This window comes from Theobroma umbraticum, unplaced genomic scaffold, assembly GCF_002168275.2.
Source record: "Theobroma umbraticum cultivar Fairchild unplaced genomic scaffold, ASM216827v3 scaffold_239.0, whole genome shotgun sequence".
Lineage (NCBI taxonomy): Eukaryota > Viridiplantae > Streptophyta > Magnoliopsida > Malvales > Malvaceae > Theobroma > Theobroma umbraticum.
In genome coordinates this window covers 1026081-1047986 of record NW_018397279.1, presented here as the reverse complement: position 1 = coordinate 1047986, position 21906 = coordinate 1026081, and the positions used below count along the sequence as shown (strand labels likewise).

Here is a 21906-nt window from a genome sequence, read left to right as displayed (position 1 = left end):
AATTGAGACATAAAAAAAAAAAAACCTGTAATAAACTTATTATAACACAAATATTTTCTAAATGGTTATAAATTTATTTAATTCCAAACTTTTTTAATTATATTAACCGCCTTTGAAAAAATGCTCTCTCTAGGTTCTACATGATCTTTTTATAAAATACGATGACAACACAGAATTATGCAAATTTAAATTAAAATTATTGTATTTTATGTGTTAATCATGTTGACATATTTAAAACATCATATAAACAAATCATAACATATTCAATAAACATTCTGCACACATGTATAAACATATTTATATATGTATTTAAGTAATTAAGTCATTGACACATTAATTTATTGTTTCATATTCGTATTTACTAATGTAATTGTTAGTAACCTATGTTTACATATCCGGCTGAGTTGAGTTAACTCTTCAACAAGTTACAACAAACGAGTTAACTCTGTTGATAAAAACATCATACGTAATGGATTAGAGTAAAATTGGGTAATAGATTATTAAAGACAATTTCTGACCATCAACTCTTATCAGAACCTGCCCTTTTTATTAATTTATATAATAATGCAATAATATATTATCTCTTTTGTTCTGGGAAAAAGAAAAAATCTAAACTGAATTAACTAACAAAACAACTTTCAGTTACAATATAAAACCACCCAATGCATGCCTCATGCCAAACTCGTCCATCTCTTCTTTTATGGAACTAATTCATTGATCTTTAGCCATTACTGCAAAGAAGATTCTGCCTCAAGTTCCTACTTCAATATGCCAACATTACTGGGTAAAACAAAAATAACCATGACACAGATTCAATTAAGGTCGTCCGGGTCCTGTTCTGAATCTACGGTGCAGGTTGTTTAAAGTACGAGAAACTAATTGCAATCTTGGGTCATCTTCGGGTATCTCACGGTCCTGCAATAAAAGAGACGAAAATATGTAAATTTACACAATTCAGATTGTCAAGTCCATAGGTTTCAGTCATGGTGCAGCAGTTTGACCAAACATAGACCTGATTACAAGCTCTCGCATAAATTACAGCATATTTTACGTTTATGAAACAGTTTATGTTCCTCACACTACATAGAGAAAGGGATAATGAACAAATGAAAGACAACTATTACTTTGGTAAATGATAGTATAAGAGGTAAGAAGACTTACCTTAAGGCCATTGTAATAAGCTTCCACTGCAGGAAGAGTAGGAACTATACTACGAGCCTGCATCAGATCCCATATATAGTTTGCATTTGTATATCCACCAGTCTGCATCAGAAACATAAAAGTTCTAAGAATAGGAGATTGCACAAGCATTCACAAAATAATGAAGCAAATATAGTGAACGACAAGGGCGGATAAATACTCCTTCCTGCAAAATGTCTACCAACTTAAAAGTTCGCTTACCTTCTCACCAGCAGCTACAAGGAGGAGATCACTTCCCATTTTAGGGCTCAAGAAGAAGTTCCTAGATGCCATATTGCCCTGCATTGAGCCAAGAAAAACCATATTCAACATGACCAAGACAATAATGATACTCAAGAAGTTAATGAATTAACTATGCCCTATCGTACATACCAGTGTTTCTTGAGCAAGTTGCATTCCTCTGGGAGTATACCCAACCATGGCTCCCTCAACAAGTGTCTACAACCAAAGAAGTTGCAATAACTTAATGATTATCCTGTTTCAACTATATTAAACCATAGATCATTGATAAATCATATTAAAAACCAGCCTTTTATCAAGTAGACATGCTCAATTTATGCCAATAGAATGTAAAAACACCCTGCAAGCCAGCCACAATTTCTAACTAGAAAGACGATCTTATATTATCTCCACTTCCAAGCAAAAGCGAACTTCACTATATTATGAATGTATAATGCAGTTTAAGCAGTAAAATGATACATTAGAAATTAGGAGACCCAATGTTACCACATTATAAATCCTCAAAACTTTCCAAAATAGAGACAAAGAAACCAATGGAAAAGCATCCAGACAGCACTGAGAAAATAGAAAAATTTGACAGAAGAATATCTTAGCAAGAAATGGATATTGTGATGTAAAACTCACAGCATAAAGTTCCACTGTAGGAGGCCTCCCTCCATTTAAGTAGTCTTCAAAAATTCGAACACCATGGTCAATGTCTCCAGCATGCAAATAGCATCTAATCAGGAAACGGGTGAAAAAACAGAAAGACAGTAGTAAAGGGAAGTTGTCAACAACCTAAAAGTTTTTTCTCTCAAAATGGCCGAATCAATGACAAATAAATGCAAAACAATGTATACCTCATAGTTTTCCAGACAATAAAGGTGTCCGGAGTTTTATGATCCTTCTTGAGCATCTCCAGTAAAGTTTCAATAGCCTACCATAACCAAAGATAAATATATGAATAAAATTCTATAGAATAATAGTTACCTGGAACATAAAACATGCTACTGCAGACAAATGGATGAACTAAGACTGTTTCATAGTTTACTAAAAAAGTAAGTTTTGGGGAAAAATCTATGAGGTGGGTAACTTTCCAGTGGGTTAAACATCCAAACGGCATGTGCATTATGATATTAGTGTATCCAGATTGATAACTAGTTGATGGGGGCAGTATGGAGTCTTATCGCCAAGTAAGTAAACTTGAAAACCGTTAACTTAATGTCAATTAAAAGCTTGCTGCAAGAATATATAACTATATGACTGTGATATAGCAAAACTTCACAGCAGAAAACAAGGGTCAGGAATTGCAACAATAATATCATCTTGTGATGCACAAGTATATATATTAACAAAATTATGAAGAGCAAAAACAATAATATAATAATTCATATGTCTCAGAACATGTGCAAATGTACTTTGAGAGAGAGACAGAGAGAGGTACAAATTGGATCTCTGGAAGTATGTGAGACAGTACCTCTACATTCTTAAGGTCTGCACAAGCATGAAATGCAACATGGTACACAGTTAGCTGCCTGTTTAAGAAACCACGCCTATGAACAAAGTCAGCAGTAGGTAGGTTGTATAACTCTTCTTCAGGAATGCCAGCCATCAGATTTGCAGCATTTCCAGTTGACGCTTCAACAGAAGACCATCCTTTCGACTGCTCGGCAAACTCAATAATCTAGAGAGGAGAGGAAAATTTTAGAAAACTACAAAAGAAGAATGAATGAAGCAATTGTCAAAGTAAAGAAAAAGGCCTAATTATTACTTTTGTTGCTATATCATCTGCTCTAGGCATCTTGTTCATATGTGCAGTTATAAGTCCAGCATAGCAGTACTTGTTCAATGCAGCACCAGCAGCAGTCATATCACGGACTATTGCTAACCTACAGCATTTACACGCACGTTAGTTTAATAATTTTCAAAATTACAAAATCTGCTTTCGTAAGTCACAAGCAAGAGACAGATACTTGTTTGCAAGGACATATTGAAAGTCGTCATCATATAGAAGTGATTCATTCTAACTGTTGTGCAGCACAAGAACCAGCATATTATCACAGCTAAGGTACAAGCATTTCAAAAACCAAGGAATCTGAGCACAGTCACTGAACTTAAAAACAGAAAGTTACACCAAAGAAATAGTAGCATACACTCGATCTAATCGTCCAGCTGCTGCACATGCATTAAGTAAAGCAACATAAGTTTGTCCATTAGGCTTCACATCGTATCTCTTCATTTCTTCCAGAATCTTACATGAAAGAGAACAACGAGGTTGAATAATTAGAGGTTATTAAGAAACTGATAGATGTCAATGCTACAAACGGAACACAGAAAGTAAACAAATAAAAGATCTCTACAAACACATGAGAGGCATACCTGAATTGCTAGGTCAGAATTCTTGCATTTCCCACAGGTTGAGATCAAATGGTTGTACAAAGCAACCTAGGAAACAAATAGAAATTTAAGTCATATTAATATAATTAACAAATTATTGAAACAGCCAATTTTGAGTTGGCAAAGTTAATATGAAAAATGGGAAGTAAAACTTGCAAAATTAAGAAAGAGTTCGGAAAGAAAAAGAGCACGACATACCTCAGGGACCAATCCCATGGCCTTCATTTCATCTCTGAAATATAAAGCATCTTGCAGGCGTGCCCCTCTCATGGTTCCTATAATCAAAGCCTGGAAAGTATCTCTAGTTGGCTGTACCCCATCCAGCATCATATCATCATAAACATCCCTCAACAGAAAATTCCTGCATCACCAACACCCAATTCACAAACAAATAAGGCGATGCCTATTTATCACTCATTTACTCTTGCTTTTGCTTCCTAAAAAATTACTATGAAGCAAAACCATAATAGATTCATAATGAGGAAATGACTAAAATGTAACACAAAATTCTAATAATAATAAAATGCCCAGATAGAGCAACAAGTGAAAAGACAGGACCTTCGTTTAGAGACAAGAGAAGTGAGAACAGTGTTGTATTCAGAGACATTTTCAGCATAGTTTCGTTTGGATTTTAGTGCTGTTACATCCGAAAACTGGCGGCCACCAAGAGCTTGAAGCAGAGGCCTGTTGTAACCTGCTTTGAACAACAAAAAAAGAAAACAGAACAAGAAAGGAAGCGTGATAAGCTATCAGTTCGATGAATCTCGTCAACAAAAGAAATGGGTATTTGTAAAGTTTTGAAATTTTTTACCGGAAACGGATCGAAAGAGGAACTTCATTGATGAAGCAAAGTGAAAAAAAAAAAAAACCAGTGAAGGGTTCGCCTTTGCTCCCAAAACCAGAAAAGCTTTAATTATTAGTAATTGAGCTAAACCGGTGCGTTTCGATAAGGGTGTTGACCCACTTGGCCCAAAAACAAGTCTACCCTTCCTTGAAGGGTTCTTGGGCCTCATGAATAAGAATTTGTGGGCCTTGTGAGGAATTGAAATATAGTTGGTTAAAGAGTGTAAAGGGAATTTTTTTTTCCAATTTTAAGAGGCATGAAGTGGAAAATATTGGCACTAAGAATGAATTAAACAATAAAATTACATTATTATATATCTTATTTTAAGGGTGCAAATTTTTTAAGTAAATTAATGATTAACCAGATATTAGAATTTTCAATCTTTTATATTAAAGAAAATCCCATAGGTTATGACATAAATATTATAATATGAATAAAATATCTTCATTTTTAAATTTTAATTAAAATTTTAAAAAAGTTATTAATATGAAAAATAAACAATTAATCTTAAATTTTATTTTTTACTAAACACATAAATTCAATTATTAAAATTTTGTTGATATTTTCGTTACTTTATTGATATGATAATTTTTATTAATTATTAATTTTAAAAATTACATGATATATAAATTATAATTTTTATTTTTAAAATTTCCCCTCCTAGATTTTTTTTCTCTCAATGGCCCGGTCGGCGGCACTCACATCGCCAACCGGCCAGAGCTTTGGCCTGAGGAGCACCAGGGGAGCACTCGATAGTGCTCCCCAAGCCAAGGGAGCGCTCGATGGTGCTCCTCAAGGCAAGGGAGCCGAGTGCTTCCCAGCCCTAGGCCAGCCCAGGGGAGCCGAGTGCTCCCAAGGCCAAGGGAGCACTTAGGCTAGGGGAGCCAATCTGGTGCTCCCAAGCCTGGGGAGCACTCGATGCTCCATTGGCCTGGGGAACATGATCTGGTGCTCCCCTTGGCAACGGTAGAATCTCTGATCGCAGAGTGCATGCGATTTGCGAGAGAGAGAAAGAGTGAAAAGAATAAAAAATTAAATATTTCATATTAAGGTATTAACACATTTGAAACAGGGTATATTTTAAAAATTAAAAATATTTAACTATTTATTTTTTTAATTTTTTTTATCTTTATTAAGATATTGAAATTTTTTTTCATACAGATAGCAGTAACATTCAATGTTTCAAAAAAAAAAACGTGTCTGGTTGAGTCAACTTTCATGGGTTAGACATTGACTTCTAACTCCCATCCTCCCAACTCCGAACGGATCACATGATTCATTCATTTGGCTAGAGATTACATCAAGACAATTGGTAAAGGTTCTCACATCTCCATGATGGAGAGAGTTAATGCCTTCCTGGTTGTGCCAGGAATTCAGACACATCTCACTTGATATTCAATGCTCACAAGCACCATTTCCTGGCATAGATTGTGTTTGCTACTTTCTTAAAACCATTTTCCTCTCTGGTTTAAGTAAACAAGGAAACAAAAACTATGGTTGTTTTTCAATTTTAACATGGCTGATGTGTTACTGATGCACCTTTTGCAGATAAAATGAGATTCAGCAGTCATAACTGTCACAGTTATCTTGAAATTAACATGAATCAATTACTTGGCAGCAAACAAAATACTGGATTATCTTCAATGCTATAGTATCCAGTGATTAAGAAATCCTGAACTGGAATGCCACATGCAACATTAGCTATTGAAATTGAGTTATGATTCAACCACATAGGTATTTTGATTTGTATCAAGGAAATAAACATGGAAATCTTTTCCAGAACTTCTGTTCTTTCTTTGATGAAATTGTATTACATAGTTTCCAAGATTCATATTGTAGCTGATCCCTTTCGTTTACAGCTCAATCCTGGATTATTACAGACTGCAAATAGGAGGGTTGCAAATAGTTACGGCTATCCTATACCAGTCAAGATCTAGGAGAAGGAAAAGTAGGAAGACATTCAAAGCCTGAAAGGAAAACTTAAAAACTTACTGCATTTACATTAAAGACAATAAGAACATCAAGCAATTCTAGGGAGAGACTACCTGGAAGGCAAGGCTTTAAGGCTAGTGCCTTCACAAGATTTTGCAAAGCTTTTCATGCTGGTAGGATTGACTTGAATGAACATATAGTTTCCAACAAAAAGATCACCAAAATGAGCCTGACTGTCTTTCAATCTCTTCATCACCTTAGCAAATGAAAGCCTGCCCAGCTTAATCTTCCCCCTCAAGAATCTTTTCAAGCTTGGAACCTTAAGCCTGAATCTCCTCCTAACAGGTATCCTTTTAAGCTTGTAACAGCTTCTTGATCTCCCAGTCAGTCTCTCCCTTATGTCATCAACATCAAGCTCATCATCTTCATTTCTCAATCTCTGGTAAGAGAACTTGGCAGCTGCGGCCATCTCAATAGTACACTGGGGAGTTTCAGAAACAGAAAATAACCCAGATAAGTGAGCAAACGAAGGTGGCTAGTCTCTTTCAATGGTTGCGGAACCTAAAGGGAATGAGTTGTTCATCTTTTAATCTCGACTGATATATAGGGTTTTGTTTTTGTAGAACAGTTGAGTGCATTAAATGCAAGGGTTGGTGAGTGTGGGCGGTTTGCATCATTGTAACTATTATTCAATATATGAAATAAGATATTGATATTATGGGTAAAGACTTGAAATTAATGCTTGTTATCCTCTTTAAAGGTTCAAGACTGATACCTACAGTGCATGCTTTGCTCCTTAGTTGTAATTTTTACTTTCTCTTTCATTTATGTTAAAACATATAACTAAATTTGTGGGATTCATTGATTTGTGTATATATATATTCTTGGAATCAGAATAATGGAAATCAAGAAGAAAAACAGAACATCATCATCCTCCCAATTTCCATGTATGTCTGCCTCCACTGGGTCAATAAATAAGTAGATTAGATCAGTATATTTTTGCACCAAAGCCATTAAATGAAAGCTCACAAATATCTTTATTTCACAATTACATGTGCTATTCTTTAGCTGAAAGATCATCTTCCAAAATTATTCTGCAGTGCAGGCCTGTCCCTACTTCGTGCCTCGCTTGATGTCTTTTTTATGGTTTTATGTCGCATATTCAGTCTTATGCTATCATTGTAGCAGGGTCAGAAGAATTAGAATTCACTATTTCCAACAAATCCACTAAAATTTGCAATTGATTATTCCAGCCTATGGGAGGACAGAGGACAAGGTTAGAATCCCAGAAGCATGGTAATTAACACTTTTATCATGAAACAGCAATAATGTGGCGTGACCTTATTATTGTTAAGTAACTAAGATTTAGTTGAAGAATGAATTATTCCAAGCATAATAATGAGATAGATGCAGACCTGACAACAACCCAAGGTTCACATTTAACAGCCACCTTAGGAAAAGAGTAGGTGATGGTCAATTAGTCATTATCAACCAGGCCTAATTTCTGTCTAACCATCATCAAAAATAGACCCAATTTACATCCCAATAATTGTAAATTTCTGCACTGTTCACCAAATTCTAGCTGATTTATTAACTATCCATCAGCTTCTGTCATAGCATTTCATGTAGACAAATATATGGAAGGTGCATTGATCATGATTTAAGGGCAATAAGGACGAATAAATGAAATAGTGAAATACAGAAATGTACACAGGGTTCAAACCAAAAGAGAATGTACAAAGGATGATGAGGTCCCTTCCTTGGGTGATAGGCACCAGAAACTGACTTCATCGAACCTTATCACTATTTGCATCTTCTCAATAACAAATTACAAAGAATGATGGGCAAAAACAATTTGAGGAAAAACAAAATCAGAAGTAGAGCTTTATTTTGGTTTGAATTGGACTTCGACATATCGGGCAGGTTTGGAGGTCTTTTGCACAATCTTCACAGGTCTGACAAAACAAAAAGTAAGAGTGGCTTGATGTCAGCACCTTCCTCTACAAATTTCTAAACCAAGAAGTGAAGGAAAAGCGTTAGAGAGATTTACCTGATGGCCACAACCAAATGCCATGTCTTTCGAGTTACTAAGGCAAATGGGACAAAGCTGTTCAAAACAACCAAAAGGTGGTGTTAGCCTTCAAGATAAACAACCAAATATACAGGGGAAGAGGATGAAGAATCAAGGCATCTAGAAAAAGGCAGTTGAGCCTCCCAGAGTTCATAATCTTTAAGTCTTGCTCCTTTCAGGTTTCGGTTCAAAAAATGAATACCAAGGCAGCCCGTTATTATAGAAGATATATGGACCAACTGAACAACTACATCAAAATTCTCATACCTGGCTATCATAAGTGGAACTTGGAGCTGGTGGAGCTGAGCTGACAGAACTACTATCTTCAGGATAAGGAGGGACACTTGGTTGGAAACTGGTGGGATTAGAAGGTTTTGAGCTACTGAAAGATGTTGCACCATATTGGAAACTGGTAGAATGGGAAGGTTTTGAGCTGTTGAAAGATGCTGCACCAGATGTAGGAGGAGGTAGGGGAACTCTCTCAGGAACATTTCCCTTTCGACCACTGCACAACAAAATAAATTGAAAATCACCATTAAAATTTGAGTTGCAAAGGGTTAATAAAAAAACCTTTCAAAATGGCCAACACAGAATGAGTTATTACCCCAGAATATTAAGCTCAATGGTTGCTTTGTACTGTGAAGGAATCTCCATTAAAGCAGCTAGAGCAAATTCTGTCTCCTTTCGGGATGGAGCTGTATTCTTTGACATAATCTCTGTGAAATTCACAAACTAGAGAACCAAAAGGAGAAAAACCTTAATAACTAAAGCATGATGATAATAACGTATGAATAAAATACAAATGATATCTAAATGAAACATCTTGTATGCACTCAGAAGTTACCTGAAAATTATCAAATGCTCGAGCAGGAATGTTATCATCAAACTCCTTCATCATGTCCCAAGGTCCATCTCCAACACCAACCAATATAATCGACAGCGGAAGCTTGCTGTAATATAAGAAACAAGTAAGAAAGAAAATGGTTGCACAGACAAATAGTTTCGATGTAACAAGTTTACATCATGTTCACCTCGCTTGCACTATGGCATCAACAGTCCTATGCTCTTGTGGACTTAGTTGGCCACGCTGAGTATCAACACTTCTAGTTACCTGAAACAACCATCAGTATTAGTGATATTAAACATCTCTAACACTATAATAAAAATTCTATACCACTATCAAAAAATAATAACAATAATAATAAGGCAATGCAAGAATAATCATAAATTGTACAGAAAACAATTATGTCAGCATTTTTTTAATTCATTTTCCCATGCCAATGTCAACACGAGTTTCCTTTCTGCTCATATTTGCTTTCAAGGTATTATCTATAATCTACTTCTCTAAAACCTAATTAAACGAATACCCACACACACACAAAGCAAACTACCTGCCCATCAGCAATTATCAATAACACATGGTACTGGCCACCACTTTGCTCAACAATTGTCATAGCCATTTCAATGATAGGAGCAAATGATGTAGGTCCTGGAAAGAGAATGTAATAATCATTTAGTTGGATAAGCTTCAAGAGGTAACTCAAAACAAGGATGGAAAACAGGAGTGTAATGGAAACCTGCAAGTCGTAGATGAGGCACAATTTCTCTATAGCAGCTTAAGACATCCTCGAATCCATTACAAAATCTCTCATCTGGGTAAAAACCGAAGACATCTTGATCATGTGTTGATGCTGCCAACAATTAGGAGTAATTCTTAGCATCTGCATTTAAATAAATAGGCATCCTTATTGGGAAAATAAAAAAAATACATACCATCTCCAAATCCAAAGCAAGGAATTAAATTATCCTCATCAAAGGCAGCTAAGGTTTTCCCAATGATTGATATGGCTTGTTCATAGGGATTTAAACCATCTCCAATGTGGTGCAAACTTTTTCTATTGAATGATCTTTTGCCTACAAAAAAAGCCACATTCAGTAGGTTCTACTATGCTCATAACATACATTACCAGCATTTCAGATAGATCAAAACCTGTCCACTCGTTGCTCTTTGTGAAATCAATACCAACGATGAGGTTGGAAGATTCAAGGCCAGCATTAGCAAGAGCCTCTGTCACCTGCAATCAAGGAAAACAATTCATGTCACCCAACAATTCCTTCATCAACTTGACCAACAACAGCAGAAAATAGACCTAAAGAATACATTAAGCAACAATTTGTTGCTGGGAAAAGGCAAAAGTATAAAACCGAAAAACTTCTGATAAAAGAAAGCAATGTAGATATTACCTGATCTAAGGAGTTGTAATTGTCTGCAATTCTTGAATACCTCCTGTCAAGCGTCTTTTTATCCCTGTCATGCTCTTGTGTAGGTGGATAATACTGTGGGTCTTGTGTAGGTGGATAATACTGTGGGGACGCATAGCTATATTGAGGTGCATGACCCTGGCTTTCTTGACCATACGAGGACTGCGGATACCCCTGATGAGAACTCCATGAAGATGAATTTGAACCGAATGACGAATTCTGCCTCAAACTCCCATCCCTTGAACTACTACCCCCCATCAACTCAAATATCTACAAGAAATTCCCAATTCCTAACAAAACAACTGCTTCCTTCCTCTGCACACCAAACCAAGCAAACCAATCTAAATCAACACCTACAGGCCAAATACAAAAATACCTAAAAGACAAAGGCCCCGATGTAAAACCACCAACAACACGACCAGATGCCACTAATGAAAGACAATTAAGGACTGAAATTTCCGAACAACCTCCTGAAATCTTTTTGCAAAAACCCTCTTCACGTTTCCACTATACAACACACGAAATCAATCTAAGACCAATAAAAGCCAAAACCCAACAAGCAGATGATATTTTATCTGATCTTCTCCCCTCTAGAATGCAATATAAGATGTGACCAAACCAATCAAAATAGAAAACCCACCAAAGCAAGCATTCAAAATATATATAAGCAAGCAAGAAATTAAAACTTAAAAGGATATACACTATTTAGCCTTTCCAAGAAAATTCCTATTATCCACCTTTACCCAAAAACCTCAAGAGACCAATTCACAAACGTAAGCTGCCCTTCACCGACCTTAAAACAGCCAAAGAAGAGCCTTCCCGGTTAAGGATACTTCCAAAATTACTTAGTTGGAACTAGTTTGCGACTTAAATCATCCTTTTTTCCAAGACTCAATCCAAATGGCTTAAAGATTAACAAACACGCCATATCTTAATAAAACTGACTCATCGTCACCATAAACACATGTAAAAAGAAAAGTAAAACGGCGGCTGCAGTCAATGAAACGACGTTTCAGCGCCAGGCCAGAAAAAACAAAAAAATAAAGAACAAGCCATGAATTAAAGAGAGACCCATCAAGCTTGACGGCTATTAATTGCTAAAGACTAAAAGGGAAGCACATTTTCAAGATAAAAAAGCCAAAAGTAAACAATTTTTAGAACTGGGTCATAAAGATTTTCCACACCTTCGATTGAACTCGGAGAGTTTGTACTTCCCAAGAGTTGCAGAGCTTCAAAAGGATGATCTGGGTATCTCTTCTCCTTTTGAATTTTGAGATAAACTATTAAAAACTTAAGTTTTGTAGATAAAAAGAATCTTCAATGGGTGGAAATCATGAATGAAAAGTAGACAATCTTTTTCGATGTTTGCTTTATTAATTCTTTTTTTTTTCTTTTTATCACGAAACTGTCGGATGGGCATCACATGGAAGTTGCCAGGTTTGGAATTTTATGCAGTTCTTCTCTGCACACGTGACCACCCATCACAGCTAAACTTATACTCATGTCATGCTGTCCTCGTTTCAATATTCTTCATCTCCTTCTGGAAAAATAAATTAAAATCTTTTTTTTTCATTTTCCAATATAATAAAAATTAGTTGCAAAATTTTTTTAATGAATTCATTAGATAGAATTGGGTATTATGCAGATATTTTTTGAGTACCTATATTTGATTATGGGACCAGTTTAAATCAAGTCACTGGTTTGTTAAGTTTCGATCATATCTTTTAAGCATATTTTTTTTTATTTTAAGATTTTGAATTTCGAATTAAATTATGATATTCAAATTATTCATTTATCAAAACAGGACGAGTAAATTATAATTAGATTTATTTTGGCTTCAAATGTTAAAAAAAAAATTATCAATTTCATTTAGAAATTCAATAGCTAAAAAGTCTATGAATCCCAATCTATGATTCATTTGATGAAGAGCTGTGATGTAACGAGGATGATGCTTACTAGCTTACCTTTGAAGTATCTAAGACTTTATCCTTTTGACATAGACATTTTGATGTGAGTTGCTGCCAAATAGGAAGAGCTTGGGGATGATAACGTACAAGAGATATTATTGGATAAGGCTTTGGGTTATATAACTTAGGGGTGGGGAAGTTGTGCTTGGGGTTTCTGAGATATGGGGGTGAATCAGACAAGGCAGCATCCGTTGTTCGAAGTCCTGTTTGGTTTTTGCTCATCTAGAAACTCTTCTCCCTTTCTAGCTTGGTCAAAGAAACTACATGTGGTCAATCTAAATAAAGAATATTATGGAAATTTTGTTGATCAAAATATTCATTTCAAACGATGAGATAAACAAGCTGCCTGGAAAGGCAGATGGCCAAGCACAACAGAAAGGCAAGCCTGACCCAAAAATTAAGACAAGCAATACAACTTGTGACAGTGGTTACTAAAGAGATCAGGAGTCTTAACTTAACCACATCTCAGAGCAACCAGACCCCTATGACAGAACAAAACCCAGGAAGAAGCATAGCAGTTAGAGATCCCTCCAACCCTTAAAAATCAACACAAGCCCCATTCATATGAACTTTTGTGAAGCATTCATATGAACCCTTTGAGAGATTCTAATTCTAGTTAAAAACCCATTGAAATTGGGGATTTCAAAGTCAAAATTAGTTTTTGGAAATAACTAGTGCATATGTAACTAAAGCTGACAAATTATGGAAATTACATGGAACATTGGAAGCTTGAAAGGTTTCTTCAGAATATTCGTTGGGTTTAATTCCATTATCAGATCCCCACTTTTAAGATTTTGCCTCATATTTTCTTTTCTTGAAGAAAGCAATCCTTGGTTTCTTCATGACTTTTCAACAAACATTGATTCTTTTTTTATATAATGTTTTAAAAAAATTTGTAATTATTCAAAAAAATTAATTAAATCTTTTTTTTTTTGTTATACTCAATCAACATATTTTTAATAAGAGTCAAATAGGTTCTTATAATTAAAAATTAATTAATTATTATTAATTAAAAATATTTTTTATTATTTTTTACTCGCATGATGTTGGGTGAAAAATAAAAAATATCATATGATATAAAATAATAAATAATATTTTAATTAATAAATATTTATTTAATTTAAAATAAAAATATAATATTTTGATTAAATATAATAAAAAATAAAAATTTATTTAAATATTTTTAAATAATTTTAATTTTTTTTAGATATTATACTGAAAAAAAAACATATGAATGCATAGAAGATTCTAGTTAAAAACAATTGAAATTGGAGACTTAAAAGTCAAAATTAGTGTAATCACATCACTGAAATAACTAGTAAAATGTAACCAAGTTGACAAATTATGGAAATTTCATGGAACATAGGAGCTTTCAAAAGTTTTATCAGAATATTTGCCAGGTTTAATTTCCTTATCTCTTCCCTACTTTGACTATTTTCAGATTAAGATTTTGCCTCATGTTTTTTGAAAGAAATTGCTGAAAAGAAGCTATCCCCCTGGCTTCTTTGTGACTCTTCTACAGACATCAAATCCATTTTCAATACTAAAATATTGCAACCAAGCTGAATTTTTCAAATCTTGTAAATAAAATTTTGGATTTTATAAATGCTTAGAATTTAATCAAACTTGTGTAATAATTTAAAAAATTAATTAAAATTCCTTGTTGATGAAGAAAGAATTAGTTGTAATTATTTTAAAAACTAAGTACACATGTGCAACATCTATCCACTAAAAAACTTCCTGGTAAACATCCAAATAATAAAATATATAAAGCCATGCTAAATGCTAATGTGAAGACTATTTCAAGCAAACACTTTATTCAACGCATTGAAATTGTTATTATTAAATCTTTAATATCAATCATTGCATCAAAATTGAAAAATATTTTTTTAAAGGGAAAGAATCAATTTAATCACTTAATTTTTTTTAAAAAAATATATAATCATTCCATTTTAAAAATTCATTTTATTATTTTATAGATTGTAAAATTTAATATTTTGATTAATTAATTGTTAAAAAACTAACTTCTTCACTTATGTGGTTTTTTAGATCCATTCATGTTTAGCTCTTCTGTTACATGGCAACACATTTATTACTTATTACGTGGCATTTTTTTTAATATACTATGTTATATGATATTTCATCATTTATCAAACATATTTTTTGAATTTAGAATATTTGCCTTTAATTTATAAGTTTACTTAAATTATATTTTCAGAATTTTAAACCACACAAGATTGAGTTTAAATTTTGATCCGTGACATTTAACATCAAAACAAACTCATATTTTCACTTATGTGAGGCTTCCATGAGATATAAAAGGGTTGAAGTAGACCCAGATTAGTGTAAGAGTCTTTATACTTTACAGGTAAAAAGTCAGTACAATAAAAACATTATATAAATGGATAAGATAAAATATCATAGATGAGGTAAGTTTTAAATATATAAATATAGATCTTTCACTACCTATCAAGTATGTTTTTTGAATTGAGAATGTAGGTCTGTGATTTATAAGCTTACTTAAATTTTATTTTTAGAATTTAAAACCGCACAAGGTTAACCTTAAGTTTTGACTCGTGACATTTAGTATTAGAACAAACTTAGATCTTCACTGATATTGGGGCTTTTATGAGAAATATAAAGGTTAAAACATATTCAAATTAGTGTAAGAGTCTGGATTATATAATTAGATAGGATAAAATATTACAAATCTCACAATAATAAGAGATGGGGTGGGTTGGTCTTCCATTGCTTATCATATATGTTTTTTGGGTTGAAAACTTAAATCCGTGATTTATAACCTTATTTAAGTTTTATTTTCATAATTTAAGATCGTATTAGATTAGGTTTAAGTTTCAACCCATGACAACTAAAGTCTTGACTTTGATGATAAAAATATAATTTTTTAAAATTAAGTTATTTGAAAAATTAAATGATAAATACATAATTAGATTTTTTTTGAAAGATATAAATAAACCTTTCTTAAAAGAACATTTCAGCATTTTTTTTTATAAAATATCAATCATCATTTGTTATTGTTTAATAAATACATCAAATTAGATAAATCATAAATTATAAATAAATTTTAAAATCCAAAACCTTTACAAAATCTGTCGAATCACATCTATCAAAAAAGAAGAAAAAAAGAGAAGAAAACACACGAACTGCTGAATCTTTTCAACTCTTTAAAGTTAACCTTAATTAGTAAATATAGTTCAATGGTTTTTGCCAAAGTTTTGTGCCCAGCCAGATAGCATAGGCTCCTAGGCGGGAATCATAGGCGGCAGCCATGGGGGAGGGGGACCAACAAGGCAACACTGTAAACCATGGGAAGTTGCTATCACGTGCTGGAACGGAAAACAACAAATGTGAAGGGCGGTGACAGACGGTGCGGTGCTCTGTTCCCCCTCACACTGCAAGAGTCGAATGCCTGATGGCCACACCGACGCTTGCCGAGCCTTTTACATGCAAATGTCATGACTTCTACTCTGCTGCCAAAGCATTTTGACCCATTTGATTCTATTAAATTACATTACCAGTTGTTGTCCTTTTTTATTAAAGTAATCAACTTTTATTATAACAATGTAAGCCCAACAAGTTAGGCGAAAATCCATTACTATTGACAGTGACATAATCAAGATTGCGTGTTTAAGCATAAAGATAATATTTATAAAATAATTATTTTAATAATTTAATATTTTAAAAAATAAAATATATTATAAAATTTAAAACTTTTGAAATTCGAGACTTCTACTAAACCTCTGCCGTCGATCATTGGACTATTGGCTTATTCGGATTTACATGAATAAATTAAATAACATGAATCCTTTCCTAAGTAAATCCCTTCCTAAGTTAAGGACCAGATTTTGGGATTTTCAATCCCCACCTTAACCAATCTCTCATTGTACATAAAGTCAGCATTTTAATTCTCTATTCATATAGTTGATATATTTTGATCATAATATTTAAAAAAACTTTTAAATAATTCAAAAAATGTAAATAATTATCTATTTTTTATTATATTTAATCAAACTTAGAATCAATATACTTTCACAACTAAGGATTGGTTATTTATTGTTAATTAAAATACTATTGATTATATTGTATCATATTAGATAATGACGTGATATAAAAATATAATTACTTAATGTTTTTATAATTAAATATTTAAAATAATATATATTAAAACATTTAAATAAAAGAGACCCAATGAATATTAATAAATGAGATATTTAAATAAAAAATATTATTACCCGGCTTAATCGATTTCTTTGTATATTTTAATTAAACCAATCAATTTTTTTACATTAATTAATTAGTTGACTTAATTTAGTTAATTCGGTTTTAATTTATTTAACTAATATTTCTTTATAGTCATGATTTTGAATGTATTCAAACTCATTTGTTTTTATATTTAATTACATAATAAATAAACCAACAAACAACTATTATATAATAAATAATATAATTTTTTACTCATTTAAAGTTGATTAATTCAATTAACTAACTTAAAATTTTTTTTACCAAATCAAACCGACTTCTTTAACCAAATTAATCAAATTGAATTAATTGAATTTTGTATATTAATTTAATTAAATTGATTTGAACCGATTTTTATACATCCCTTAATCTAGGTACATAACTAAATAATGATTATGTTTTGTATTGTTAAAAGTGGGTTTTTAAATATTTTAAAAATATTTTACTTTATTAATCACATGGTTACAAGTGAACTTGATGTAAAGTCACGAAGAAAAAAAATAAAACAATTTTCTACTGAAAATTAATTAATCATTAACAATAAAGTTTAATTAGAAAAATCCAATGGGTAGAATCAAAATTAAACCACTTCACAAGCAAAAGCTGATCTTGGGATCTTGTCCTGATCTATTTTCCACCTAAACCTCAGCCAAACTTTCCACTTTCTTACGCTCTTTGTGAATTCCACGAATCGTTCCAATTTGACCGTATGCTTCACTTTCTTCCCGAACGCGTTACATTTTAATCAAACTCAGTCATATAAAGACCTTCCTACCCCTCCTCAGTCAGATATCAGTCAAACGTCAAACCGTGACCTATCCTTTGATGCCACATGTAAACATATTATTGGTTTAAACTTTTTCAACGAATCAACTCGGCCGCAGGTGATCCTTCGCAAGAACCGCAAAAAAATCACCGGATCCTGTCCCTTTTTTCCCTCTCTTCAACTCAATCCCGCGAAAATCAGCCCACCTAAATCTGGGGAGAGCTTCTTGTAAGCTCACTCTCATTTTAACACTAAAAAAAGGGGAAAAAAATTAGGGCTTGAAGTGTGTCGGGAGAATTTGGGATTTCCGGGTCCTAAAATGAAGCAAAAGAACGAGCAAATTCACACTACAAAGCTATTAACTTATGTTTTAATTGGGTTAATCGCGGTTCTCGGTTTACTTTGTTTGTACTATGGATCTTCATTTGCTCCAGGGTCAAGGAGATCCGATGAGACTGGTTCTCGGTTGGATGGATCGGACCCGGTTTTTGGTGGGGTTTCAAGGAACCGGGATTTGGTTGATTTGCTTGACGAGCGAGGGTACTACCCGGAAGTTCCTAAAAGCATCCCTGTAAGTGCAGCATTTATGTTAGTTGAATTTTCATTTTTGGGAATTTTTTCCCATATGTTTGCTTTTCAGCTCTATATTTCACTAAAGACTGCTATTTTCTTTTGTTTTTAATGTGGGTTTTGTTGATTTTGTGTTCTATATAATTTTTTAGTTTTTAATTATCAAATGAAATTAAGTTTCTTCTGGATTTTGTTTACTGATTTAGCTAAATGATGGTGTTTTATGAGTTTACAGATATGTGACATAAAATATTCAGAGTTGATACCCTGCTTAGATAGGAACCTTATATACCAGTTGAAATTAAAGCCTAATTTGACAGTAATGGAACACTATGAACGGCATTGTCCACCACCCGAGCGTCGTTACAATTGCTTAATCCCCCCACCAAGAGGTTACAAGGTTGGTAATTGTTCTTTTTGCTTAAGCTAAGAGGTTGGGTTTTTACGGTTTCAGTTACTTTTGATACCAATGAAATTGCTTTTAGAATTTCAGATCCCTATAAGATGGCCTGCCAGTAGAGATGAAGTGTGGAAAGCAAACATACCCCATACGCATCTTGCAAAGGAGAAATCTGACCAGCACTGGATGGTTGTTGATGGGGAGAAAATAAAATTTCCTGGTGGTGGAACCCATTTTCATGATGGTGCTGATAAGTACATCACCGGTCTTGCTCAGGTATATCTTAGTAATAGGGTGAATGATCCTTTGGTTGGTTGCCAATAGGCAAGAACGGAAATAATGTTATGCATTTGGTAGAATCTGATCATTTTGTTTTTGGGAAAATGAACTATTGCTCCTTGACCGGGCCAATAATTGCAACTTTTCCTTCATATAAGAGATATGATCTTTTTTTAGCTGATGTGGAATCATTTTATTTTGTGTAGATGCTAAAATTTCCTGGGGATAAACTGCACAACGGTGGAAGTATTAGAAATGTTCTTGATGTGGGATGTGGAGTTGCAAGTTTTGGAGCCTATCTCCTACCCCTTGATATTATAGCTATGTCCCTTGCACCTAATGATGTACATGAGAATCAAATACAATTTGCACTAGAAAGGGGTATCCCATCAACCCTTGGTGTGTTGGGAACAAAAAGGCTTCCTTATCCAAGCAGATCATTTGAGCTGGCTCATTGTTCACGATGCCGAATTGACTGGCTTCAGAGAGATGGGATTCTTCTGTTGGAACTTGACAGATTACTGAGACCAGGAGGGTACTTTGCATATTCTTCTCCTGAAGCCTATGAACAAGATCCAGAAAACAGAAAGATCTGGAATGCTATGTACAACCTTTTGAAAAGAATGTGCTGGAAAGTTGCTGTGAAGAGAGGCCAAACTGTTATATGGGCGAAGCCTCTTAGCAATAGTTGTTACTTGAAGAGAGATCCTGGGACTCGGCCTCCTTTGTGCAGTTCTGGCGATGACCCAGATGCAAGTTGGAATGTGTCTATGAAGGCATGCATCACTCCATACTCAGCAAGTAAGTAGAACTACCATGTGGATATAGATGGGATTGAAAGTGGTGGGTTGCTTTCTTGTTCTACAATCTATTTGACCCGTTGTTAGAAATTTGCCCCAACAACATGATGATAGTGATCTCCTGTCTGTAAAATTTGAAACTAGGATCAGGACTCTTCCCTAGTGTTAATTCAATTCTTGCATGATAATACAGAGATGCATAAAGAAAGATGGAGTGGACTACTTCCTTGGCCACAGAGGCTTACTACAGCACCACCTCGCCTTGAAGAAATTGGTGTTAGTCCCGAGGAATTCCATGAAGACACCGTAAGTTTCTGAGATCATATAAGAATTTCAAGTGGTGTGGTTATGCCCAGCTTTCTTCATCTTGATTTGACTATTACTTTTCTGTATATAGCCTTAGCCTTTTGGTGACTAACAAATTCTTATGATACAGAAAATATGGCATTTTAGAGTGGTTGAGTATTGGAAGCAGATGAGATCTATTATACAGAAGAATTCCTTCAGAAATGTCTTGGATATGAACTCAAACCTTGGGGGTTTTGCTGCTGCCCTTAAAGATAAAGATGTCTGGGTAATGAATGTTGCTCCCGTCAAAATGTCTGCAAGATTGAAAATTATTTATGACCGAGGCTTGTTAGGAACCGTTCATGATTGGTATGCATTTATTTTAAATATATATACATCCTTGACTCCATCTTCCTCCTTTCCTTTAGTTATGGAAAAAATTGCATGTCTGATTTTTGGCTCTTTATATCATATATCATTACTCGGATATGTGTTCATCTTTTACACCTTTGTTTTTGTAGGTGTGAAGCTTTTTCTACATACCCACGAACATACGATCTTCTTCATGCCTGGGCAGTGTTTTCTGAGATTGAGGAGCGTGGCTGTAGTGCAGAGGACCTCCTGATTGAAATGGACAGAATACTTCGACCAGATGGATTTGTTATTATAAGAGATAAGCACTCAATGATAAATCATATCCAGAAATTTATCACTGCCTTGCGATGGGATGGCTGGTTATCAGAAGTTGAACCAAGAACTGATGCTCTCTCTGCTGGTGAAGAAAGGGTGTTAATTGCCAGAAAGAAGTTGTGGAGTGATGGGTTTATGACGATGTGAATGTACTTTTTTTTTTCTGTCAGGTATTTACTTAGCCTAATATCTTTCCTGGATTTGTGGTAGTCTACATAGTTAAATCTATACATTTTCTGATTGTCTTGCGAGTAATTTATACTGATTTTTTTATGCTAATTTTATAGGATAGACATCATATTGAACTGAAGCTTTGGTTATTGTCTAAATCGGTTTTTTTGTCGTCATTTGCTTTCAAAAATTTTAGTTGCACTCTGGAAAGTCATAGCCACTGATGGAAGAGGAAGTTTAATTGCCATTTGAGATGAAGATTTTTGTTATCCTTCAAGAGGGATAACAGGACCAAAGCTCAAGACGAATTGTCATCTTGTATAACGTGCAGCGATATAGATATACTGCCTGCTGCCTGCTGCCTGCTGCACACAGAGCCACAATCCTTAAAAGAAAAGAAAGAGCAAAGCTCAGATACATCTGGAGGAGATTTTTTGCACTCAATGGGATGTAATTTTTAAATTCCTTAAACCAATATCACCTTTGTATAATATTCTTGATTTCAGATGTATTTGTAAACATTTTTTTTCTTCCAAAACCTGTTAGAAATATATCTTGTTTAAGGGCTCACACTGATTCACCAGAAACCCAAGGTTCTCTTCTCTTGTGAATAAAGACTTACCTGAATCCTTTAGCAAGTGTTTTGAAACCTTCTAGTCCAGGTATCATTGATCTAACAATTTTTTGAGCTAAATTATATAATTTTTAATCCAGCATTCATTTTGGTAATTAATTATTAATTAAATCCAGCATCTTTATTTTAAAATAGGTTGATTTGCCTTTCTATTCT

General features: G+C 33.9%; 4 protein-coding genes across 5 annotated transcripts; 1 reads left to right on the top strand and 3 right to left on the bottom strand.

The window, feature by feature from the left end:
• Positions 1–474: 474 nt before the first annotated feature.
• Positions 475–4700, bottom strand: LOC110427706 (Pentatricopeptide repeat (PPR) superfamily protein). The gene is made up of 13 exons (XM_021443262.2): positions 4628–4700; positions 4375–4510; positions 4015–4177; positions 3799–3864; positions 3573–3670; positions 3191–3308; positions 2897–3103; positions 2280–2356; positions 2065–2158; positions 1573–1638; positions 1402–1479; positions 1162–1263; positions 475–915 (listed from the first exon to the last, which is right to left on the bottom strand). Exons 1-13 carry the CDS (start codon positions 4653–4655, stop codon positions 817–819), a joined length of 1332 nt encoding a protein of 443 aa, XP_021298937.1. The 5' UTR covers positions 4656–4700; the 3' UTR covers positions 475–816.
• A 1671-nt stretch (positions 4701–6371) lies between these two features.
• LOC110427708 (uncharacterized) lies at positions 6372–7117 on the bottom strand. The gene is given in 1 exon segment (XM_021443265.2): positions 6372–7117. A coding segment is annotated over 1 exon segment (381 nt). The 5' UTR covers positions 7062–7117; the 3' UTR covers positions 6372–6680.
• Positions 7118–8228: 1111 nt separating this feature from the next.
• Positions 8229–12332, bottom strand: RGLG2 (RING domain ligase2). 2 transcript variants are annotated; one of them, XM_021443264.1, is made up of 12 exons: positions 12110–12332; positions 10908–11240; positions 10654–10738; positions 10437–10577; positions 10241–10354; positions 10055–10152; positions 9695–9774; positions 9508–9613; positions 9268–9395; positions 8931–9168; positions 8643–8699; positions 8229–8547 (listed from the first exon to the last, which is right to left on the bottom strand). In XM_021443264.1, exons 2-12 carry the CDS (start codon positions 11181–11183, stop codon positions 8464–8466), a joined length of 1407 nt encoding a protein of 468 aa, XP_021298939.1. In that variant the 5' UTR covers positions 11184–11240; positions 12110–12332; the 3' UTR covers positions 8229–8463. The 2 variants fall into 2 exon arrangements, with proteins under 2 accessions (XP_021298939.1, XP_021298938.1); XM_021443263.1 differs by lacking the exon at positions 12110–12332 and having other exon boundaries at positions 10908–11650.
• A 5778-nt stretch (positions 12333–18110) lies between these two features.
• Positions 18111–21754, top strand: LOC110427729 (S-adenosyl-L-methionine-dependent methyltransferases superfamily protein). Its single transcript, XM_021443300.2, has 8 exons — positions 18111–18489; positions 18724–18888; positions 18982–19164; positions 19374–19968; positions 20161–20273; positions 20404–20624; positions 20777–21115; positions 21313–21754. The coding sequence occupies exons 1-7, from the start codon at positions 18238–18240 to the stop codon at positions 21090–21092; spliced, it is 1845 nt and encodes a 614-aa protein (XP_021298975.1). The 5' UTR covers positions 18111–18237; the 3' UTR covers positions 21093–21115; positions 21313–21754.
• The last annotated feature ends 152 nt before the right edge of the window (positions 21755–21906 follow it).

Excerpts from the sequence above, each read along its gene's own strand:
- LOC110427706 (XM_021443262.2), bottom strand. The coding sequence starts at position 4,655 with ATGAAGTTCCTCTTTCGATCCGTTTCCG. Across the intron at positions 3,104-3,190 it reads CAGATGATATAGCAACAAAA|ATTATTGAGTTTGCCGAGCA; the intron begins GTAATAATTAGG and ends TCTCCTCTCTAG. Across the intron at positions 1,480-1,572 it reads AACTTGCTCAAGAAACACTG|GGCAATATGGCATCTAGGAA; the intron begins GTATGTACGATA and ends GGCTCAATGCAG.
- RGLG2 (XM_021443264.1), bottom strand. The coding sequence starts at position 11,183 with ATGGGGGGTAGTAGTTCAAGGGATGGGAGTTTGAGGCAGAATTCGTCA. Across the intron at positions 9,396-9,507 it reads GAGCATTTGATAATTTTCAG|TTTGTGAATTTCACAGAGAT; the intron begins GTAACTTCTGAG and ends TTGGTTCTCTAG. Across the intron at positions 8,700-8,930 it reads GTTCCACTTATGATAGCCAG|CTTTGTCCCATTTGCCTTAG; the intron begins GTATGAGAATTT and ends TGTTTTGAACAG.
- LOC110427729 (XM_021443300.2), top strand. The coding sequence starts at position 18,238 with ATGAAGCAAAAGAACGAGCAAATTCACACTACAAAGCTATTAACTTAT. Across the intron at positions 18,490-18,723 it reads AAGTTCCTAAAAGCATCCCT|ATATGTGACATAAAATATTC; the intron begins GTAAGTGCAGCA and ends ATGAGTTTACAG. Across the intron at positions 20,274-20,403 it reads AGGAATTCCATGAAGACACC|AAAATATGGCATTTTAGAGT; the intron begins GTAAGTTTCTGA and ends CTTATGATACAG.